At 55.7% G+C, this 21,019-nt stretch overlaps 2 protein-coding genes across 3 annotated transcripts; both read left to right on the top strand.

Moving 5' to 3' along the window:
* Positions 1-16: 16 nt before the first annotated feature.
* On the top strand, positions 17-11,032 carry top3a (DNA topoisomerase III alpha; the record flags this gene model as incomplete). Its single annotated transcript, XM_079746853.1, is given in 24 exon segments — positions 17-499; positions 605-664; positions 755-828; positions 980-1,055; positions 1,590-1,698; positions 1,798-1,941; positions 2,512-2,682; positions 3,109-3,212; positions 3,413-3,487; positions 4,266-4,348; positions 5,194-5,404; positions 5,691-5,876; positions 6,241-6,370; positions 6,598-6,711; positions 6,820-6,985; positions 7,185-7,331; positions 8,035-8,157; positions 9,094-9,260; positions 9,372-9,562; positions 9,564-9,664; positions 9,666-9,795; positions 9,798-9,912; positions 10,849-10,971; positions 10,974-11,032. Coding segments are annotated over 24 exon segments (3,072 nt in total). The 5' UTR covers positions 17-286.
* Positions 11,033-13,369: 2,337 nt separating this feature from the next.
* On the top strand, positions 13,370-19,396 carry cbx7a (chromobox homolog 7a). Of its 2 annotated transcripts, XM_079745772.1 has the most exons (6): positions 13,370-13,679; positions 14,803-14,846; positions 15,574-15,639; positions 15,959-16,025; positions 16,428-16,779; positions 17,838-19,396. In XM_079745772.1, the coding sequence occupies exons 1-6, from the start codon at positions 13,611-13,613 to the stop codon at positions 18,479-18,481; spliced, it is 1,242 nt and encodes a 413-aa protein (XP_079601898.1). In that variant the 5' UTR covers positions 13,370-13,610; the 3' UTR covers positions 18,482-19,396. The 2 variants fall into 2 exon arrangements, with proteins under 2 accessions (XP_079601898.1, XP_079601899.1); XM_079745773.1 differs by lacking the exon at positions 15,574-15,639.
* The last annotated feature ends 1,623 nt before the right edge of the window (positions 19,397-21,019 follow it).

Genomic DNA, 21,019 nt, shown 5'->3' with positions numbered 1-21,019 from the left:
GTATTTGACAGACGCGGCGCGGGTTTTGTAAACATGACGCCGGCGCCTCACCACCCAGCATGAAGTTTTAATACGATATCCTTCTTACTTTAGATGGCCTTTTATTCTTGAAACGTGTTATTTTTTTAGCTGTCAAACCAGTGGCCACTCTACAGCGGACGTTTTTACTATGATAACTTTTACTAAACGTTCCGTAGCGTTAGCCTCCAGCTAGCGGTCCGAGGAGGTTGATGGAGCTCAGCGGTCCGGCTGAGTGACAGGCGGCGCCTGTTGACCTCTGTACTGCATGTTAGGACGTTGGCCGGCGGGGAGATCTTGGCTTCGGACCGGACTACAGCACCTGAGGACCCGGTGGTGCTCGACCCGTGAGGGGGGTCCGCAGCGGCCGGCGGACGACATGATCCGGCGGACTCCGATCCAGCGGGTCCTCTGTGTGGCGGAGAAGAACGACGCCGCCAAGTGCATCGCCGAGATCATGTCCAACGGGAGGGCGAGGAGGGTGTGTTCTCCTGCCTCGGATCAAAGATCAAGCTTATATGTTTACCTTGTTCCCCTGATATACACCTCACACCTATCGCTGTGTGGTTCTTCTGTTGTTTTACAGAGAGAAGGAATGTCAAAGTTTAATAAGATCTACGAGTATGACTATCATCTCTTCGGACAGGTGGGTGATCTGATCTGTGCGCCACTGCCCGTGTCTGGCCATCACTGTCTGATCTGCTTTGAGTTGACCAGGTCGCTGTGTCACTTTCAGAATGTCTCCGTGTCCATGACGTCAGTATCCGGACACCTGCTCGGTTTTGAGTTTAAAGCCCCGTTCCAAAAATGGTAAGGCTGCCATGACCACCTTCATCAAACGACATTTGAGTAACTTCATCGTTGTTTGTACCCATCTCCTCAAGGAGCAGGTATCGTAAGGTAGGACTGTTTGGGTCGTGATGATGTCCTCTAAATGTCGTTATGGTGTTGCCCTCCCCAGGCACAGCTGTAACCCAGTGATGCTGTTTGATGCTGTGGTGGAGAAGTATTGTCCTGAAAACATGGTCCAAATCAAGGTACACTACTTGGCTTTTATTCAGATGAAATGTATCTCCATTTGGGCAAGTCAACTGCCAATAGATTTCCCTATTATTGCCTTCAACATAAAATCTTCTTATAACCACATTATAGCCACTGTTCAGTTTTGGTTCGGGTGATTTAGTGGAAAGCTTTGGTTCCCTCGTTGTCCATTTTCACCTTCCCTGTTTTGCTATGAGGGACATAGGATACAGTTCATTCACAATGTATCAGTATTTTTTTAGGTGTGCTTTACATTTCCCTTCTTGCAGAAGGAGATAACTGCAAGGGTGTGTTATAACCTCGGGGAGGTTTGTGATTAATACATCCTCTTTTCCTTAATCCTTTACTCCTTCCCCCCCTCCTCCTCCCCACCTCCTTCTCCTCCTCCTCCTCCTCCCCACCTCCTCCTCCTCCTCCTCCCCACCTCCTCCTCCTCCTCCTCCCTACCTCCACCTCCTCCTCCTCTTCCTCCTGCTCCCCCTTCCCCACCTCCTCCTCCTCCCCACCTCCTCCTGCGCCCCCCGCTGCAGCGCTCCCTGGAGAAGGAGGCGAGGCAGGTCGAGGCCCTGGTGATCTGGACCGACTGCGACCGCGAGGGAGAGAACATCGGCTTTGAGGTCATCGACGTCTGCAAAGCAGGTAGCCTTACAGAGGCGCGCGCGCACACACACACACACACACACCTTCTTTCTACACAACCATTCAGACTTAACCTTGTGTGTGTGTGTGTGTGTCCAGTGAAGCCCAACATCCAGGTGTTCCGCGCCCGGTTCTCTGAGATCACCCCCAACTCGATCCGCCGCGCCTGCGAGGCGCTCACCGCGCCGGACGCCAACGTCAGCGACGCTGTCGACGTCCGGCAGGAGCTGGACCTGAGGATAGGTACACACACACACACACACTCAGAGAGACACACACACAGACACACACACACTCAGAGAGACACACACACACACACACACACAGTCAGAGAGACACACACACACACAGTCAGAGACACAGACACACACACACACACACACACAGTCAGAGACACACACACAGAGACACGCACACACACACACAGTCAGAGACACACACACACAGAGACACGCACAGACACACACACACACACAGTCAGAGACACACACAGAGACACACACACACAGTCAGAGACACACACACAGAGACAAACACACACACACAGACACACACACACACAGAGACACAGACAAACACACAAAGACAAACACACACACATACACACAGACACACACAGAGACACACACTCTCCCAGCCCCTCGGTGGTTTGGGGACCCATAGACCAGACCCTGGTGGTCTTGATGGAACAGCAGGTCTATCGGATCGGGCCGTGGTCCGCTGCCCCCCGCCCCTCACTGGTCCTCTCTGACGATGGTTGTCCTACCGTCCTGGGGTCCAGGGGTGACCAGCGATGTTCTCTGGGCTCCGCAGGGGCGTCCTTCACGCGCTTCCAGACCATGCGTCTCCAGAAGATCTTCCCGGCGTCGTTGGCCAATCAGCTCATCTCCTACGGCAGCTGTCAGTTCCCCACGTTGGGCTTCGTGGTGGAGCGGTTCAAGGCCATCCAGGCCTTCATCCCAGAGACCTTCTACAAGATCAAAGGCACCACACACACACACACACACACACACACACACACACACACACACACACACACACACACACACACACACACACACACACACACACACACACACACACAGTGCTGCAAAACGCTGAAACAGACTTCAGCGTTTTGAAATTGTTCATAATAATCTCCACTATTTGGTGTTATTTTGCATCGTGGTCAATTAGAAAAATACATTGATGGTTGTGTTTATTTTGGTGCTTTCACTTACTGCTCATGTTTAACCAATGGATGTACAATACTTATTATATCATCTCTAATCGGCATGTCAAATATGATTGACACCCAGATATAGAAACATGAATGATCCCATCAGTCTGTAGTTCCAAAAACAGCCCAGAATCAGGGAGCAGGATTTGCTTAAACGTTGGTAAACGTTGGTCCTCTCCTCGGTGCCTCAGTGCTTCATGAGATGGACCAGGAGGAGAAAGTGGAGTTCAGCTGGAAGAGGAACCGACTCTACAACCACACGGCCTGCCTGGTCCTCTACCAGATCTGCATGGAGGTGGGGGGGTCTTCTGACCGTGTGTATATACGTAGAAATTACCACTTGGTATGTAATGTGTTTGGGATCCGATTGGTGATGTGAAAGTACTATTTTTGCCCTGCGTAGGAGCGAATATGTCCTTGTTTCCAACTTATCTAAACTAATGACAGTGTTTGGAAATGTTTGAAGTCTGAATGCACTGTAACTATTCCTCCCAGGATCCCATGGCAACAGTCACCTCGGTAACGAGTAGACCAAAGAGCAAGTGGAGGCCGCTGCCGCTGGACACGGTGGTGAGAACACAAGCTCTGACGCCCACCTCCACCTCCACCTTCCACCTCCACCCTCCACCCTCCCACCTCCACCCACCACCCCCCACCTCCACCCTCCAACCTCCACCTCCACCCACCTCCAACCTCCACCTCCACCCACCTCCACCCTCCAACCTCCACCTCCACCCTCCAACCTCCACCTCCACCCTCCAACCTCCACCTCCACCCTCCAACCTCCACCCACCTCCACCCTCCCACCTCCACCCTCCCTCCACCCACCTCCACCTTCCACCTCCACCCTCCCTCCCACCTCCACCCTCCCACCTCCACCCTCCACCTCCACCCTCCCACCTCCACCCTCCCACCTCCACCTCCACCCTCCCACCTTCCACCTCCACCCTCCTCCTCCACCCACCTCCACCTCCACCCTCCCTCCCACCTCCACCCTCCCTCCCACCTCCACCTCCACCCTCCACCCCCACCTCCACCCTCCACCCCCACCTCCACCCTCCACCTCCACCCTCCACCTCCGTCCGCTCCACCTCCTGAAATGTGATCAGTTAATGTAATATCAATAAAGGTTTGAGGCTCCATTCTACTCAGCTAGGACGGTGTTATAATATCAACTATTAATAACTAGTTAGAACGTAATCTGACAGAAAGCTCAGGAACAGATAATATTCACCATATTATATAATTATTATTATATAAAAACCGGTGTCTTGAATTAGTGTGTGTGTGTGATCCTGATGATCCCATGACCCGCCATGACAGCGCTCCGTTTGTCTCTGGCCTCCAGGAAATGGAGAAGCTGGCGTCTCGGAAGCTGAAGATAAACGCCAAAGAAACCATGAAGATCGCAGAGAAGCTGTACACTCAGGGGTGGGAGCGGTGCAGCGACACTGTCCGCACGCACACACACACACACACATACAGACACACACAAACTGGTACACACACACACACACTGGGACAATCCCACACACACTTACACAATAGGATACACACACTGGGACACATGCACACACACACACAGGCAGACACACACTGGCACACACACACACACAAACTGGTACACACACTAGGATACACACACACACACACACACTTACACACACACACACCCACACACACACACACTGACACACATACACACACTTTCACACACACACACCCACACAGGGGTGTCTGAACACGAGGACCCCGTCCCCCTGCTGTCTCCAGGCTGCAGTACATCGGGGTCGCAGCGTAGCGCGCTGACCTACTTCTGGTCCCTCAGTAGAACCTATTCTGGTGCATGAGAGCCGTCTGTTCTGCTGACTTCTAAGGATTACTGGAGTAAATCGGGCTGTTGTTTGAACAGTAGTACCTGAGCCCAATGCGCCGGGCTTACAGTCTGCCCTTTTCTTACTTAGGAATCGGATAATTAGAGGTTTTTACCTTTTCATTACGTTTCAAAAGTCCTGAGCATTCCCGGGAAACTTGCGGACGTTTGGCAAATGATGCGTTTCACGTCAGAATCATTCGCTGTGGAAAACGGCTTCTTTGTTAATTGATCATAAGGTTAGCGAACAAGGTAACCCCAGACGGTGTCATTGGCAGGTGACATGAACCGTGTCTGGTGTCGTCCAATCAGAAGCAGCGTGTCATGTGACTGCGCCCCTCCTGGTGTCGTTAACCGGGCCGCTGCCAGATCCGCTTGACCTTTGACCCCCCTGTCCCCCCAGGTTCATCAGCTACCCCCGCACAGAGACCAACATCTTCCCCAAGGACCTGGCCCTGGGGCCCCTGGTGGAGCACCAGACCCAGAGCCCCTCCTGGGGGGCCTTCGCCCAGCGGGTCCTGGAGCAGCCCGGGGGCCCCAACCCCCGGCAGGGCAAGAAGACGGACCAGGCCCACCCCCCCATCCACCCCACCAAGTATGGCGCCAACCTGCAGGTAGCTGCTCCTTCACAATAAGAGTCCTGTGATGCTTCCCATGCCATCAGTGACTGCTCCTTCACAATAAGAGTCCTGTGATGCTTCCCATGCCATCAGTGACTGCTCCTTCACAATAAGAGTCCTGTGATGCTTCCCATGCCATCAGTGACTGCTCCTTCACAATAAGAGTCCTGTGATGCTTCCCATGCCATCAGTGACTGTGCTCCTTCACAATAAGAGTCCTGTGATGCTTCCCATGCCATCAGTGACTGACACTGGCTGTGCTTCCCCCTCTGGCCTGCAGGGGAACGAGGGGCGGGTCTACGAGTTCATCGTGCGCCACTTCCTGGCCTGCGTCTCCCAGGATGCCGTTGGGCAGGAGACGGTGGTGGACATCGACATCGCCCGCGAGAGGTTCTCCGCCTCGGGGCTGATGATCATCGCCAGGAACTACCTGGACGTGTACCCCTACGACAAGTGGAGCACCAAGGTGGGCGGGGCACCAAGGTGGGCGGGGCACCATGGTGGGTGGGGCTGTGGTCCTTAAAGGGGCAGCGGCGACCATCTGTGAGCGGAAGAGGGCGGGGCTCAACCCAAACACGTCCCCTCGCTCTCTGCTCCCTCCCTCCAAGAGTTGTATTCACACTGCTTTGATCGACGGGCGGGATGGATTCCCTGAACCAATCAGGGAAGAGATGCTTCGCCCTGATTGGTCAGAAATGGGCCCAGAGCGGTCCAAAATCTAGATCCTCTCACGCAGAGGCGGTCGCCCTCAACTAGAGGCTGGGACTCTGACCTATCAGAGGGATCCTGGAGCCGTCACCAGGTGTGTCTGACTGTCTGTGCCCGGGCAGGTGATCCCAGTGTACCAGCAGGGCTCCCAGTTCCAGCCCACCGCCATCGAGATGGTGGACGGCCAGACCAGCCCCCCCCAGCTGCTGACGGAGTCCGACCTCATCGCCCTGATGGAGAAGCACGGCATCGGTGGGGGTCCCTTCTCTCCGTCACTAGAGGTTCACCTAGTGCTGTCTGGACCTCAGAGGAGAACAGACAGCACTAGAGGATCCTCTAGTGCTGTCTGGACCTCAGAGGAGAACAGACAGCACTAGAGGATCAACTCGTGCTGTCTGGACCTCAGAGCAGACCAGGCAGCCCCACTATAGTTCTTCTCCTATGCGGTGAGCATCATCGTGGTGTCCTGATGGTTTCAGGGACGGACGCGACCCATGCGGACCACATTGAGACCATCAAGAGCCGCATGTACGTGGGGCTGACCGCCGACCAGCGCTTCCTGCCTGGAGAGCTGGGCATGGGCCTGGTGGAAGGTACGCACGCACACACGCACACACACACACACATGCACTCAAATACACATCCAGGCAAAGATGCACACACACTGAATGTAACCCCCCCCCCCCCCCCCCCCCATCCAGGCTACAACTCCATGGGCTACGAGATGTCGAAGCCCAACCTGCGCTCGGAGCTGGAGGCGGACCTGAAGCTGGTCTCAGAGGGCAGGAAGGACAAGCTCAGCGTCCTGAGGAACCACATCCACAAGTACAAAGACGTGTTCCAGGAGTCGGTCCGCTGTGCCAAGAAGTGAGGAGTGTGTGTGTGTGTGTCCTGTACCTGTGTGTGTACTGTACCTGTGTGTGTGTGTGTGTGTGTGTGTGTGTGTGTCCTGTACGTGTGTGTGTGTGTGTGTGTGTGTGTGTGTGTGTGTGCCCTGTACCTGTGCGTGTGTGTGTGTGTCCTGTACCTGTGTGTGTGTGTCTCTAATGTCAGTGTGGCCCCCCAGGCTGGACGAGGCCCTGGCCCCCTACCTGGGCGCGGCCCTGGAGTTCACGGAGGCCCAGCAGGAGGCGCTGGAGCTCCCCCTGCCCGTCCGCCGCTGCCCCGGCTGTGGGCGGGACATGGTGCTGAGGACCAAGAGGGAGGGCTCTGGGTGAGGGGGGGGAGAGGACCCAGAGGGGGAGGGCTCTGGGTGAGGGGGGGGAGAGGACCCAGAGGGGGGGGCGCTCTGGGGGAGAGGGGGAGGGCTCTGGGTGAGGGGGGGGGAGAGGACCTAGAGGGGGAGGGCTCTGGGTGAGGGGGGGGGAGAGGACCCAGAGGGGGGGGGGGCTCTGGGTGAGGGGGGGGGGGAGAGGACCCAGAGGGGGGGGGCGCTCTGGGGGAGAGGGGGAGGGCTCTGGGTGAGGGGGGGGAGAGGACCTAGAGGGGGAGGGCTCTGGGTGAGGGGGGGGGAGAGGACCCAGAGGGGGGGGGCTCTGGGTGAGGGGGGGGGGAGAGGACCCAGAGGGGGGGGGGCTCTGGGTGAGGGGGGGGGAGAGGACCCAGAGGGGGGGGGGGCGCTCTGGGGGAGAGGGGGAGGGCTCTGGGTGAGGGGGGGGGAGAGAGACCCAGAGGGGGAGGGCTCTGGGTGAGGGGGGGGGAGAGGACCCAGCGGGGGGGGGGCGCTCTGGGGGAGAGGGGGAGGGCTCTGGGTGAGGGGGGGGGAGAGGACCCAGAGGGGGGGGGCGCTCTGGGGGAGAGGGGGAGGGCTCTGGGTGAGGGGGGGGGAGAGGACGCTGGAGACTGAATCTAACATCCTCTATTACTGAGTGGAGGCCTTGGTGTTCTGACCGCGCTCTTCCTCAATGCTCCTCCAGGAAGTTCGTGTCCTGTACGGGCTACCCAGAATGCAAGGCGGCGGTGTGGTTCCCGGACACGGTGCTGGAGGTCAGCCGTGACGACAGCGTCTGTGACACCTGTCAGCCTCCCCCAGTGCACATGTGAGTGGTCACATGACCGGCTGCAACACCCCACACTCTGATCCATCTCACTCTTCATCACTAACCCAGGGGGGCCACACTCTGATCCATCTTACTCTTCATCATTAACCCTGGGGGGCCACACTCTGATCCATCTCACTCTTCATCACTAACCCTGGGGGGCCACACTCTGATCCATCTCACTCTTCATCACTAACCCAGGGGGGCCACACTCTGATCCATCTTACTCTTCATCACTAACCCTGGGGGGCCACACTCTGATCCATCTCACTCTTCATCACTAACCCAGGGGGGGCCGCACTCTGATCCATCTCACTCTTCATCACTAACACCAGTAGACCAAATCATAGGACGTGGGCCGTCCTATCAGAGGCCTTCGCCTATTCACCTGGTCTCTAGCTCGTACAGTACAGGAAGGGGCAGCCCCCCTGTTTCCTATCGGGGGTCACGGCTGATTGCCTCCACCTGCAGTCTGTAATCACACTGTAACCATCACCCTGTCCCAGTAGATGAGAAGACTAACGCACGCAGCAGCCCTCACGCTGTTACGACGGGCCAGCCCCCCAGGGTGAGATGAGCTGTATAGGACCCCTCCCCCCAGCCCAGGGAGGGGGGCTTGAGGCCGTACACACCGACTTTGTCCAAAGTTGGCGCGCAGCGAGATAAATTGTTCCACACCAACAGCTGTTACCATAGCGACCAACCTAGTGTAGACCTCAAAGTTGAACTACTTATTTTTAACTCTCCTCAGAAGGCGGTGATTGGCTAGAACAAGTCAACCACTGTTTGCAGTTGATTATGCCCTCTTTAGTCCTCAGGAGCCCTCCTGGACACGCATGCCTTCCTCTAGTTGAATCGTATCCAAGATGAACCATGTAGGCGTGGGGCGGTGCCTTGCCCCCCCGCCCTCACCCTCTGCCCCCTGTGACCCCTCAGGTTAAAGTTCAAGTTCCGCAGAGGCAGCCTTCCTCCCATGATGCCTCTGGAGTTCGTGGGCTGCATCGGGGGCTGTGACGAGACACTGAGGGAGGTGCTGGACCTCAAGTACCTCCGGGGAGGAGGAGGTGGTGGTGGTGGAGGAGGAGGAGGAGGAGGAGGAAGAGGTGGTGGAGGAGGAGGAGGTGGAGGAGGTGGAGGAGGAGGAGGAGGAGGAGGAAGAGGTGGTGGAGGAGGAGGAGGAGGAGGAAGAGGTGGTGGAGGAGGAGGAGGAGGAGGTGGTGTCGGCCGCCCACCCCCATCCAGGCCCCCCAGGGCAGGGCCGGCCAGAGGAACCATGTCCAACCGCCCCTCCCTTCCTGCTCCGGCCCCCTCTTGGGCCCCGGGCCCCAGAGCGGGCAGCTCGGGGGGCCCCGGCGACGTGGTGGAGTGTAACTGCAGTCAGGCCGCCCTGCTGCTCACCGTGCGCAAAGGACGGGCCCAACCTGGGCCGGCAGTTCTACAAGTGTAACAGCGGCACCTGCAACTTCTTCCTGTGGGCGGATCAGCCGGAGCAGCAGGGGGCGCTGCAGCAGGCCCCCCCCCTCCAGACCCTCCCAGCCCCACAGGCTGTCTCTGGGCTTTGGGAACCTCCCCCCTGTGGGGGGCGGGGGGCCGGGGTCCGCCACAGAGACCATGTGCAACTGTAACGAGGTGGCGGGTGACCGCGCACGGTGCAGAAGGACGGCCCGAACAAGGGCCGCACGTTCAACACCTGCAGCCGGCCCCGGGACCAGCAGTGTGGCTTCTTCCAGTGGGCCGACGAGAACGTGCCTCCAGGTAAACACACAGGTAACAGACACACACCTGCACAGGTAAAGGTAAGACACCTGCACAGGTAACTGACAGACACCTGCACAGGTAACGGACAGACACCTGCACAGGTAAAGGTTAGACACCTGTACAGGTAACGGACAGACACCTGCACAGGTAAAGGTTAGACACCTGCACAGGTAAAGGTTAGACACCTGTACAGGTAACGGACAGACACCTGCACAGGTAACGGACAGACACCTGCACAGGTAAAGCATAAACAACCTTAGTGTTAGTCCAGAAGGGTTTATGCAACCTGGTGGCGCAGAACAGAATTGACAGAGCTAAATCTGAGCCTCCATTCACTTGGCCACATGTGAGGCAGTCTTTAGTGGGTGGAAGAAAGTTAACGTTGAGGTTACTTTCCAAGGAGAGTGGCACCATCTGATTGGACCAGTGAATTGTTTATACAACTCATCAGAATGTGATTCCTGCTCATTGCCGATAACCCCAGTAGTTGTTTTAGAGGCCTTGAATCATCAGTAGAGGAAGAAAATCAAGAGCAGAACATTCAGTCCTGCTCCTGTTACATAACGGCCAGGAAGTTAACCAACCTTCTAAAATGAATGAATATAAAACCATTTTATATTCAATATGAAATGCACACATGCGTTGGTCGAGACCCCTTCTGACTAATCCAACGTGGTTCAGGACCCGGTGAGAGTCGTTGGAGGAGGGGTCGCTCCTGGTTGAGTGCAGCCATCCACACCAGACCAGCTGACAGCAGGCCCAGCAGCCGTCAGGGGGGCCCCTCTGTTGGCCCCCGGCCCCTCAGCGCACTCCTGGCTCTCCTTTCTCCTCTGGTTGTCATGGTTCCCTAACGCCCAGTTCTCTCCTGTGTCCCAGGGTCAGGAGGAGGACATGGAGGAGGAGGAGGAGGAGGATACAGTGGAGGAGGAGGAGGAGGAGGATACAGTGGAGGAGGAGGAGGAGGATACAGTGGAGGAGGAGGAGGCGTGGTGAAGAAGATGAGGAAGCAGGCGGGGGCCTCCTCCTCCTCCGGCGCGCCTCCTGCCACTAAGAAACCCCGACCTGTGGCATCTGCCACACGCCCGGACACACCCGCACCACCTGCCCCCAGCGGTGACATCACAGCCCCGCCCCCAGCGGTGACATCACAGCCCCGCCCCCAGCGGTGACACCACCCACCCCCCCCCCCCCCCCCCCCCCCCCCAGCGGTGACATCACAGCCCCGCCCCCAGCGGGTGACACCACCCCCCCTCCCCCCCAGCGGTGACATCACACCAGCCCCCCTCCCCCCAGCGGTGACATCACAGCCCCGCCCCCAGCGGTGACACCACCCCCCCTCCCCCAGCGGTGACATCACACCGGTCTTCAGGGGGCTTCATTGGGAGGAGGAGGAGGGGGGGGGGGGAGGAGGAGGAGAGGAGGAGGAGGAGGAGGAGGGGGAGGAGGGGGGGGGGAGGAGGAGGAGAGGAGGAGGAGGGGGGTGGGAGATGATGGAGCAGGTCCATTGAGGCCGGCGGTCCCCTGGTCTTCTGAGGCGCGGGGGGGGGGGGGGGGGGGTGTTTTTTAAAGAGAGGAGGAGTGGGGTTAGATGATGGGCTGAGGTAGGGCTGCGTGTGATTGGCTGAGGGGCCGATGACCTCATGGACGTGCAGAGATGGGATCAAAATGGACATTAATGTTTTAAACCAGGTTGTATTTGATGGAAGGATTTTAAACTAACTAATAATGATCACAGTATTTTTGACCAAGAAAGTTTTATTTGTTGGCATGATTGTAAATTAAAAAACCTATATTTCAACATTCTTTTGATGTTGCACCTCTGTACAAATGTAAGCCAACCGAAGCTATCAAAGATGAAAGATATTTAAAAATGGTAGCATGGTTAACGTTATATTGTCCTTAATTAGTTCAGTTGCAGCAAGAGACAATTCATTTGTTCTATATATTCTTGGTATATATTATCTGAAGGTAGTAAAACCTCTAAAGTAAAACCCAAACAAGCTGTTAAGAGTAGAGTGGTGTTGGAGCGCAGTAATGTGACGATAATGATGCATAGGTTAAAACTACATCTGGAGCGCAGATGTTTGTCGACGTCTGAAAAGACGCCTCATTCCCAGAAATACAGCGACAAACAAACGGATTTCCGCCCCAACGGGACAAAGTACCGCGTGTGTTCCCGTTAACGGCTATATACCGTTTAGTTGCTTTCCTCGGAACACGTTTTACAACGGAGTGTATAATAACGTACACCCACCTCCCGCTTACTGGCACGTGTGTGAGTCATAACGTGGGTGGGAATGTACGATGTGATCTGTCCTTCATCGTTTCCCGCTCTCTCCTCAGCTCCCGACTCCTCTGGTACCGGTATCTGGCAGATCACGGTCATGTGATTCCGCTCCCTGCCCAAACGGCCCCGGTAACGGCATCACACGGGGGCTAAGGGGCCCTTTATGAGAGGAACAGCAGGGTTCAGAGTTTGAGAACGGCCATCGTCTCGGACGATCACGACTGATGAGTCCAGCTCTGGGTCTCATCAGCACCGGGGCTGCTCCTCACCCGTTATCGGTTCAATCGTCGCTCTAGAAACGGTTACCATGACACCCAGTGCCCGTAAGTGATGCGAGTGTTCCAGGTGCAGCGTGTACCGGAGCGTGCGTGCGTGCGTGTGTGCGTGTGTGTAAGTAACAACAGAACGTAAGGGGAGTTTGGCTGTGGGGTTTTAGGAGAAAGGAGGTTGTACTGCTGGAGCTGAATGAGGATATATTTATATATATATATGATGATGATGTGTATATATATATATATATTATTATATATATATATATATATGATCCTTTCTAGTAAGTTGAGCACACAGCAACTGGGCTCCAAGTGTAGTCCTTGCATTCATGGGATTTGATTGGACAATTAAGTGTACCGTGCTTATGGTTAGAATTAACTATTAATTACACCCTATTTTTAGTTACATTTGTATGTCCAGTATATTATATATACAATAATATGTGAGCAGTCTCAGTTCAGATCTCAAAGAAAACATGTGCTGTCATTCTATAACCTACATCTATAATTAATAATTTCATTATTTATATCTATAAAAGTACGACCAACCAAACCCTTATGATATATACAAAGTAATATGAAAACAAGACAGCATTTCAAACTTTCACAATAACCTTCGTGTTTTGACCCCCGCCTCCTCGCTCGGCCCCGCCCCCCCACGGCCCCGCCCCTCTTCTGCACTCTGCTCTCATTTGCGTGCGCGTTCTCGCGGGCACGCTCCAAGGGGGCTCGTCTTATCGCAACGGAGGGGGCGCGCCTGATTTAAAGGACACGCTCTCCAGTGTTGATGTGTCGCAGATTTTAAAACTCCGAAAGAGAGGAAGAGAGATTCACAGAGAAAGCGAGAGAGAGAGCGAGAGAGAGAGAGCGAGAGGGAGAGAGAGAGAGAGACAGAGGGAGAGGGAGGGAGAGAGAGAGAGAGAGGGAGAGAGAGAAAGGGAGAGGGAGAGACAGAGGGAGAGGGAGAGAGACAGAGGGAGAGGGAGGAGGGGACATCACGTTATTCGTGGAGTAGTGCAGGTGATGCACGAGGACAGCGGAGCAGCAGAGAGTTGGAAGCTTGCTTGAGGAGCAGTCAGAGTTCTGCTGCGTGGAGACAGAAGAGCGCGCGCCGCGTCCCGCCCGCCGTTAGAGCCATGGAGCTGTCCTCCATCGGAGAGCAGGTGTTCGCCGTGGAGTCCATCACCAAGAAGCGCGTGCGAAAGGTGAGACGCGGGACTGACTTTTAGGTAACATCCGACGGACTATGTAGACCAGGTAGACCTGTAGACTATATAGACCTATAGTATGTAGACCTACTCTGTAGACGTATGGCAGGTAGACCCGGTTCGTACCCAGTCCCAGCCCCTGTCCCGGGCTCTTAGGACCTACGCAGTTCCCGGTAGTTTCCTGCTCTAACGGAGGATGCTGGAACAACGAGAGCACCAAAGTTAGTAAGCGTGTTCCCGCAGACCGTCACGCGTCAGGAGCCGCACGGGCGGCGTGTGTGCTGGTAGTACGGTGGGAAGGGGGTGTGTACCCCGCGACCATTGGAGTCCGCGAGAGTGCGGGACCGATCACCATGCGCACTGGTACCAGTCCGAGGAGCTACGCAGCAGATTGGTAGCACTGGTCCCAGTGCGCCATGGAGCTACGCAGTCCGGGGATCCGGGGGGAAACTGCTGCGTAATGTTGTGACTTTAGTGAGCGGCGGGGGGCGGGAAGGGGAACGAAGAGAGAGCGCGAGGGGTGGCGGGGCTTCGTGGGTTCTTTGCATTGACGTGTTATTATTCTATATTTTATTATTATCATTATTATTATTATTATTATTATTTTTACCTTAAAAAAAGAAGCGTAATTTAGTGAACCGTAAGCAGCGTGATGATGCTCGCAGAAGCACGTGACTTTATGTAATGTTATCCTCGGACGGGTGGAGGTGAGAGGCTCGTGCGTTGCGCAACACCATGTTGTTTACAAGTGCCCGTGGCCCCACCTTCTCCAGTAGCGACACCACCTTCTAGAAAGTGCTTCTCCGTTATCCCGCTGCCCCCCCCGCCCATGTGCGCTTACGTCATCACGACGATTGTTCGGCGCGCGGAGGCCAAACAGCTCCCCTATCATTGACGTCATCGCCCACAACAGAATGTGAGTCCTGCCCCCCCATCCCCCCGATTTACTTTAAAGGGACAGCGGTCCTGTTTGGCCAACATGAAAACATAACAACAGCGTGAGTCGCTGGAAGCGTGCATGTCGCTCACATGCACGAGCCGACATGTGTTCAGTGTTGACTGTGATGTGTGTGTGTGTGTGTGTGTGTGTGTGTGTGTTTGTGTGTGTGTGTTCCTCCAGGGAAACGTGGAGTACCTCCTGAAGTGGCAGGGATGGCCCCAGAAGTGAGTAACTGTGACTCACGGCTCAGTGGTCTCAGACCTGATAGATCATCTTTCTGAGCAGATAGATCCAGAGATGGATGGATGGATATATATGGATGGATATGGATACTAAATATAGATGTTAACAGATAGATACAGCTGGATTTATTTTAGATATACAGATAGAAAGAACAGACAAACAAATAGATGGATAGATACATTGATATATAGCTGGATGGATACTAAAGATGGGTCGGTATAGATATAGACATATATATATATATATATATATATAGATAGAGATATTCAGATGGATATATATACAGTATAGACAGACCGATAGAATGATAGATGGATAGATAGATGTATACATATATAAATATATGTATCTATAGATGGAGTGATAGAGTGTGACAGTGAAGGAGTGATAGAGTGACAGAGTGATAGTGACACTGATATAGTGACAGAGTGACAGTGACAGAGTGAGAGTGACAGAGTGAGAGTGACAGAGTGACAGAGTGACAGTGACAGAGTGACAGAGTGACAGAGTGACAGAGTGCCAGAGTGCCAGAGTGACAGAGTGACAGAGTGACAGAGTCAGAGTGACAGAGTGACAGAGTGACAGAGTGACAGAGTGACAGTGACAGAGTGCCAGAGTCAGAGTGACAGAGTGACAGAGTGACAGAGTCAGAGTGACAGAGTGACAGAGTGACAGTGCCAGAGTGCCAGAGCTCTCTGTGCTCCTCAGGTACAGCACCTGGGAGCCAGAGGACCACATCCTGGACCCGCGCCTGGTCCTGGCCTACGAGGAGAAGTGAGCACCCCCCCCCGCGACCTGTCTGTCAGCCAGCCCCCCGCGACCTGTCTGTCAGCCAGCCCCCCCGACCTGTCAGTCAGCCCCCACCGACCTGTCTGTCTGTCAGCCCCAAGACCTGTCTGTCTGTCAGCCCCCACCGACCAGTCTGTCTGCCAGCCTCCACCGACCTGTCAGCCCCCACCGACCTGTCTGTCTGTCAGCCCCCACCGACCTGTCTGTCTGCCTCCACCGACCTGTCTGTCTGTCAGCCCCCAGCGACCTGCCTTTGCACTGTGATTCTCTGATGGCTGAACATTGTTAATGTTCCCCCCCCCAGGGAGGAGCGGGACCGCGCGGTGGCGTTCCGGAGGAAGGGTCTCCGTCCCCGGCGGCTGCTGCTGAGGGTACGTACCCGCCCTCGCCCCCCCCCCCCCCCAGGGTACTGGTGAGGACGGCTGTCAGACGCTGGGTGGAGCCGCTCAGCTTCCAGGACCTCAGTGACTTTATGATGACCTCCCCCTGCCTCTCCTCCCCCGCTCCTCTCCTCCCCCTGCCTCTCCTCCCCCGCTCCTCTCCTCCCCCTGCCTCTCCTCCCCCGCTCCTCTCCTCCCCCTGCCTCTCCTCCCCCGCTCCTCTCCTATGCGTGTGCGTGTGCCCGTGTGTGTGTGTGTGCGTGCGTGCGTGCGTGCGTGCGTGCGTGTGCGTGTGCGTGCGTGTGCGTGCGTGTGCGTGCGTGCGTGTGCGTGCGTGTGTGTGTGTGTGCGTGTGTGCGTGTGCGTGCGTGTGTGTGTGTGCCCCCCCTCCAGAACCTCTTCGCCATGGACCTTCGTAGCCAGCACAAGGCGGAGCCCCCGGCCCCCCCGCGGCTCCGCCTGTCTCTGGCGCGCTCCATGAGCACCGACGTGGACCCGGGGGGCCGGGGGGGGCTGTGCCGCCGGCTGGCCGGGCGCCGGGGGGGGACAAGGCCCTCAGCCCACGGGCCGTCCCGCAAACACCGCCGGCTCCTGAGGAAGGAGAAGGAGGAGGAGGAGGAGGAAGAGGAGGAGGAGGAGGAGGAGGAGGGCGGGGCCATGCGGCGAGGAGGGTGGAAGTGCGGCGGGAAAGCGGACATGGAGCTGTCGGACTACGCCAGCGAGCCCCGCGGAGACAGCCTCTACGGTGGGTGGGCGGAGCGCCCGGGCGGAGCCCCGCCCCCTAAAGGTGGACTCATACCTCCGGATCCGGACGAAAACCGTCCGTCCGTACCGAACGTTGTCCCCGGTACTACCCTTCACACCTCCGTCCGGTTCAGCGTTGTTATGGATGTTACGCAAAACATCCTCTAGAGGGCAGTGACTGTCGTGTCGCAAATGACCGGCATCGACAATCGCAAACATGGCATCTGTAGAGGAGAGGGTGTTGCTTTGTGTCATCTGAAATCTGCAAAAATGGCACAAAAAGTGAAGGCATGTGACACCCCACCAGCCCGCAGATTCTCCTTCTTTAAATGTCCAGTTACTACTCATTGCCAAAGCAGGTGAACAATAAAAAGGTCAGGTATATAGTATAATATAAGCATAAAATGTAATTAATACAAATTAAATACAAAATATATACACATATCAGATATTGTACTACTCTCTCTATATTTTCGCGAATGGTTGGCCTTCTGTCACTTTTTACTGCTGCCTCGGTTTCCGTTGGGATGGCTCCGTCTCTCCCGGAGCACTCCGGATTCGTAAGCCCAGAGGCGACGGACCCACTGACGAAACGACCCCCGGGACCGGACGAAAGGGTCCCATCCGTATTTACCATAGGGTGTGAATGGGCCCTAAGGGTCTGCTCCCCTGAGGGTCCATGAGGGGACAGTGGGACCCTCCATCTCTGGGAGGGAGTCGTGGTTCTAAACAGGAGGCCGCTGTTCAACCTGAAGAACCAGAGTGAAGGAGTTTCACCTCCGGCTCCGGAGTTTAGACTCACGACCTGACCCTGTCCTCTCTCCTCCTCCTCCTCCTCCTCCCTCCTCTCTCCTCCTCTCTCCTCCCTACTCCTCTCTCCTCCCTCCTCCCTACTCCCTCCTCCTCCCTCCTCCTCCTCCTCCTCTCTCCTCCCTCCTCCCTCCTCCTCTCTCCTCCCTCCTCCTCCTCCTCCTCTCTCCTCCCTCGTCCCTCCTCCTCCCTCCTCCTCTCTCCTCCTCCTCCCTCCTCCCTCCTCCTCCTCCTCCTCCTCCTCCTCAGGCCGTTCTGAGTGCAGCTCCCCGATGACGCTGCACCCTGAAGACTCGGCGGCGGAGGAGAGCCTCGCCCTCAACCTGCTGGCCGTGCGCTCGCTGGCCCGGGGGGGCTCCAGCTCCGGGGAGGACCCCGATCGGGGGGCCACGCTGGGGGGGCCCGCCGCCGAGACCCCCGTGTCCCCGGGCAGCCAATCGGAGAGCTGGGATTGCATGTCGGAGGCGGGGCCCAAAGACGTCCTTAGCGACGGCGGCGAGGGGGACGTGGACAGCAGCACGGGCGGCCGGGAGGAGGGGCGGGGTCTGTCGGGGGGGCGGGGTCTGTCGGGGGGGCGGGGTCTGTCGGGGGGCGGGGGGGCTCTCCTCCCGCCGGGCCCCGCCTGTCAGAGGAGCGTCACGCCGGTGATCGTGAACATTCATGGGAGTGGGCCCTCGGACACCCGGAGGGCTGACCCCCCCCCTGGGGTCCCCGAGGGCTCCGAGGGGGGGTCCAGGGCCCCGGCGCTGCTCACCCCGCCGCTCCCGGGAGACGAGGGCGTGGCCGCCGGGACCCCCGAGGAGAAGGTGACCGTCACCCAGGTGACCATCAACGCCGTCACCGTGACGTTCCGGGAGGCCACGGAGGCCGAGGGCTTCTTCAAAGGCCTCTAGGTCGGGATTTGGGGGCGGGGCCTGATGGCAGAAAAGGGGAGGGGCGTGATAGGAAAACAGAAGCTTTGGCTATCACTCGTTTCAAACGTGTGTAAATAGTTGTTTGTGTGTATATATATGTATATCTATCTGTGTGTTTGTGTACGTGACAGATCCTTCCAGATGTTTACAGACGTTCTTATTGGCAAAATTCCGAGGATACGTTGAATATTGACCCATTGCCTTTAAAGAAGAGATCCGAGGAGTGCTGAGGGCACAGGGATTCCTGGGGTTTGGACCGACTGCCGTTCGGGGCGGTGCGCTCGTGTTCAGTCTGCAGACAGGCGGAGCGCCCGAAGCTCCAACCTCATCACCTACATTATGACTTCCAAGCAGCTACTTGTACCAGTGGGCTCTGTGTCCGTCTGTCGTCCCACACTGAACACCACTGTTACCGGGCCGCGCCCGGCCTCCTTTTCTAACAGCCTTTTGTACGACCGCCTCCCGCAGCGTTGAGCCGGCGCATGCCCCGTCCGTCCTGTGCGTCCTGTGTCTCCTCTCTCCGTCCCCCTCCTGGAGGAGAGCAGCGCAGTGAACAGCCTCAGTAGAGTAGCACGTGCTGTTAGCCGTCTTTCTGTCCTTGTAGTTCGGAGCGTAGCTGACTGGTTCTATTTTTATATCCTGACGCTCCTGGTGTGTGTGTTGTATCATGAAGAGGTGTCGGTTTACATCGTTACAGAGCTGTGTACAATGATGTGCTAACGCACGTGGGGTCAAGAGCTTGTGAGCTACTATTTATCGCATGTCACATAGGATGGCCTGAACTATAACTATACTATCACTGGTCTCGTTGAAGTTTCTCTTTGATGAATGTTCGAAATGTCTTTATGAAAAATGCCTTTTTATTTGGACTGTATTTACAATAAATATGGAAACATGATTACCTGACCTCTGTTTCTAGATATTTCTTATTACACAAAGACCGTAAATAGTTACCACTGTTCTTCAACGACACCACATTAAAACTCTTACAGTCACTTCCTCCTCCAGTCCCTAATGATGCAGAGCCTGCAAGAGAGGTCAGAGGTTATAGATAAGATAAGATCAGAATGCAAAAAGACAAATAGTAAAAATATTATATAATAAACAGTTTTCCCCTCCTGGGGGAGGACCTTATGGATAAGGGCCTCCCCCCCTAGGGGGAGGAGGAGTCACCAGAGGAGGAGGAGTCATGAGAGGAGGAGTCACCAGAGGAGGAGGAGTCACCAGAGGAGGAGTCATCAGAGGAGGAGGAGTCATCAGAGGAGGAGTCATCAGAGGAGGAGGAGTCACCAGAGGAGGAGGAGTCACCAGAGGGTGAGGAGTCATCAGAGGGGAGGAGGAGGTCAGGGTGAGGAGGAGGTCAGGGTGAGGAGTCATCAGAGGGGAGGAGGAGGTCAGGGTGAGGAGTCATCAGAGGGGAGGAGGAGGTCGGAGGTGCAGATGGTGGTAGGGTGGCTGGGGGTCGGGTTCCTTTGGGTTTGGCCTCATCTCCTCACCTGATAGGAGCCGGAGAACCCACTCACTGGGAGCCGGAGAACCCGCTCACTGGAAGCCGGAGAACCCGCTTACTGGGAGCAACTCAGCCAGAAGGGCAGGCTTCTAAACTCAAACCAATATCAAGTCCCACTAACTAACTAACTAACTAACTAACTAACTAGCTAGCTAGCTAACTAACTAGCTAACTAACTAACTAGCTATCTAACTAACTAACTAACTAACTAACTAAAACTAACTAACTAACTAACTAACAGAATGAAGGGTTTCAGACCGCTGGCCTCGCTACGTGTTGTCAGTGTAGGACTGTTGTTGACCGCAGAACTGTAAGGCTACCGTGTGCCTGGTATAATTTGGTGTGATAGCGTCGTTGCGCCGCTAGAGGGCGCGTTGTTCGCAGCGGGAACAGCAGAAAGAACTGACTCACAAACACTTTTCCTTCTCATTGTTGCTGGTAATTATTGATGCGTTCAGTTCCAAGACTACCCCTCATATAGGTAGGTAGGTCTATACTAGCCTTCTACCACTGCTGAACCTCAGACTCTGAATTCTGCTTTGTTTGCTATTAATTCCTCTTTAACATGTGGGTGAAGTTTGTTTATTCATTTCTTATCGGAGAAACGCGCTCCATTTAGCTGTTTGAAATGTGTTACCGGCAACCATTTAAACAACTAATATTTGCTCAATGAATTGATAGTGTATGGTGTTTTCCGTTCCGACAGTATTAGATGATACGGGGTCAATGGGGGGGGGGTGATGGAGGAGGTGGCTGAGGAGGTAATAGAGGACGAGGTGATGGGGGCAATGACGCCTGTGGCAAGCAGACGGAGGCCATTTTGTTTGGTGTTGCTGGGGAAGTAGCGGCATAACTAGCACGCGACCGCTTCGGACGACGGGTAGTCTGTCTGTCGTGGTCAGACAGGTAGTCTGTATCTGTCGAGGTCAGACAGACAGGTAGTCCGCTTCTGTCAACGTCAGACAGGTAGTTAGCTAGCTAGCTGGAGTTGGTCTTAATAGCCAACA

The sequence above is a fragment of the Pollachius pollachius genome (assembly GCF_949987615.1).
Source record: "Pollachius pollachius genome assembly, chromosome: 11".
In the NCBI taxonomy this organism is placed as follows: Eukaryota; Metazoa; Chordata; class Actinopteri; order Gadiformes; family Gadidae; genus Pollachius; species Pollachius pollachius.
This window is presented reverse-complemented; position numbering and strand designations above follow the sequence as displayed.

Coding starts and splice junctions, on each gene's coding strand:
- cbx7a (XM_079745772.1), top strand. CDS start 13,611: ATGGAGCTGTCCTCCATCGGAGAGCAGGTGTTCGCCGTGGAGTCCATC. Junction 14,847..15,573: donor TGGCAGGGATGGCCCCAGAA/GTGAGTAACTGT, acceptor TGTGCTCCTCAG/GTACAGCACCTGGGAGCCAG. Junction 15,640..15,958: donor GTCCTGGCCTACGAGGAGAA/GTGAGCACCCCC, acceptor TCCCCCCCCCAG/GGAGGAGCGGGACCGCGCGG.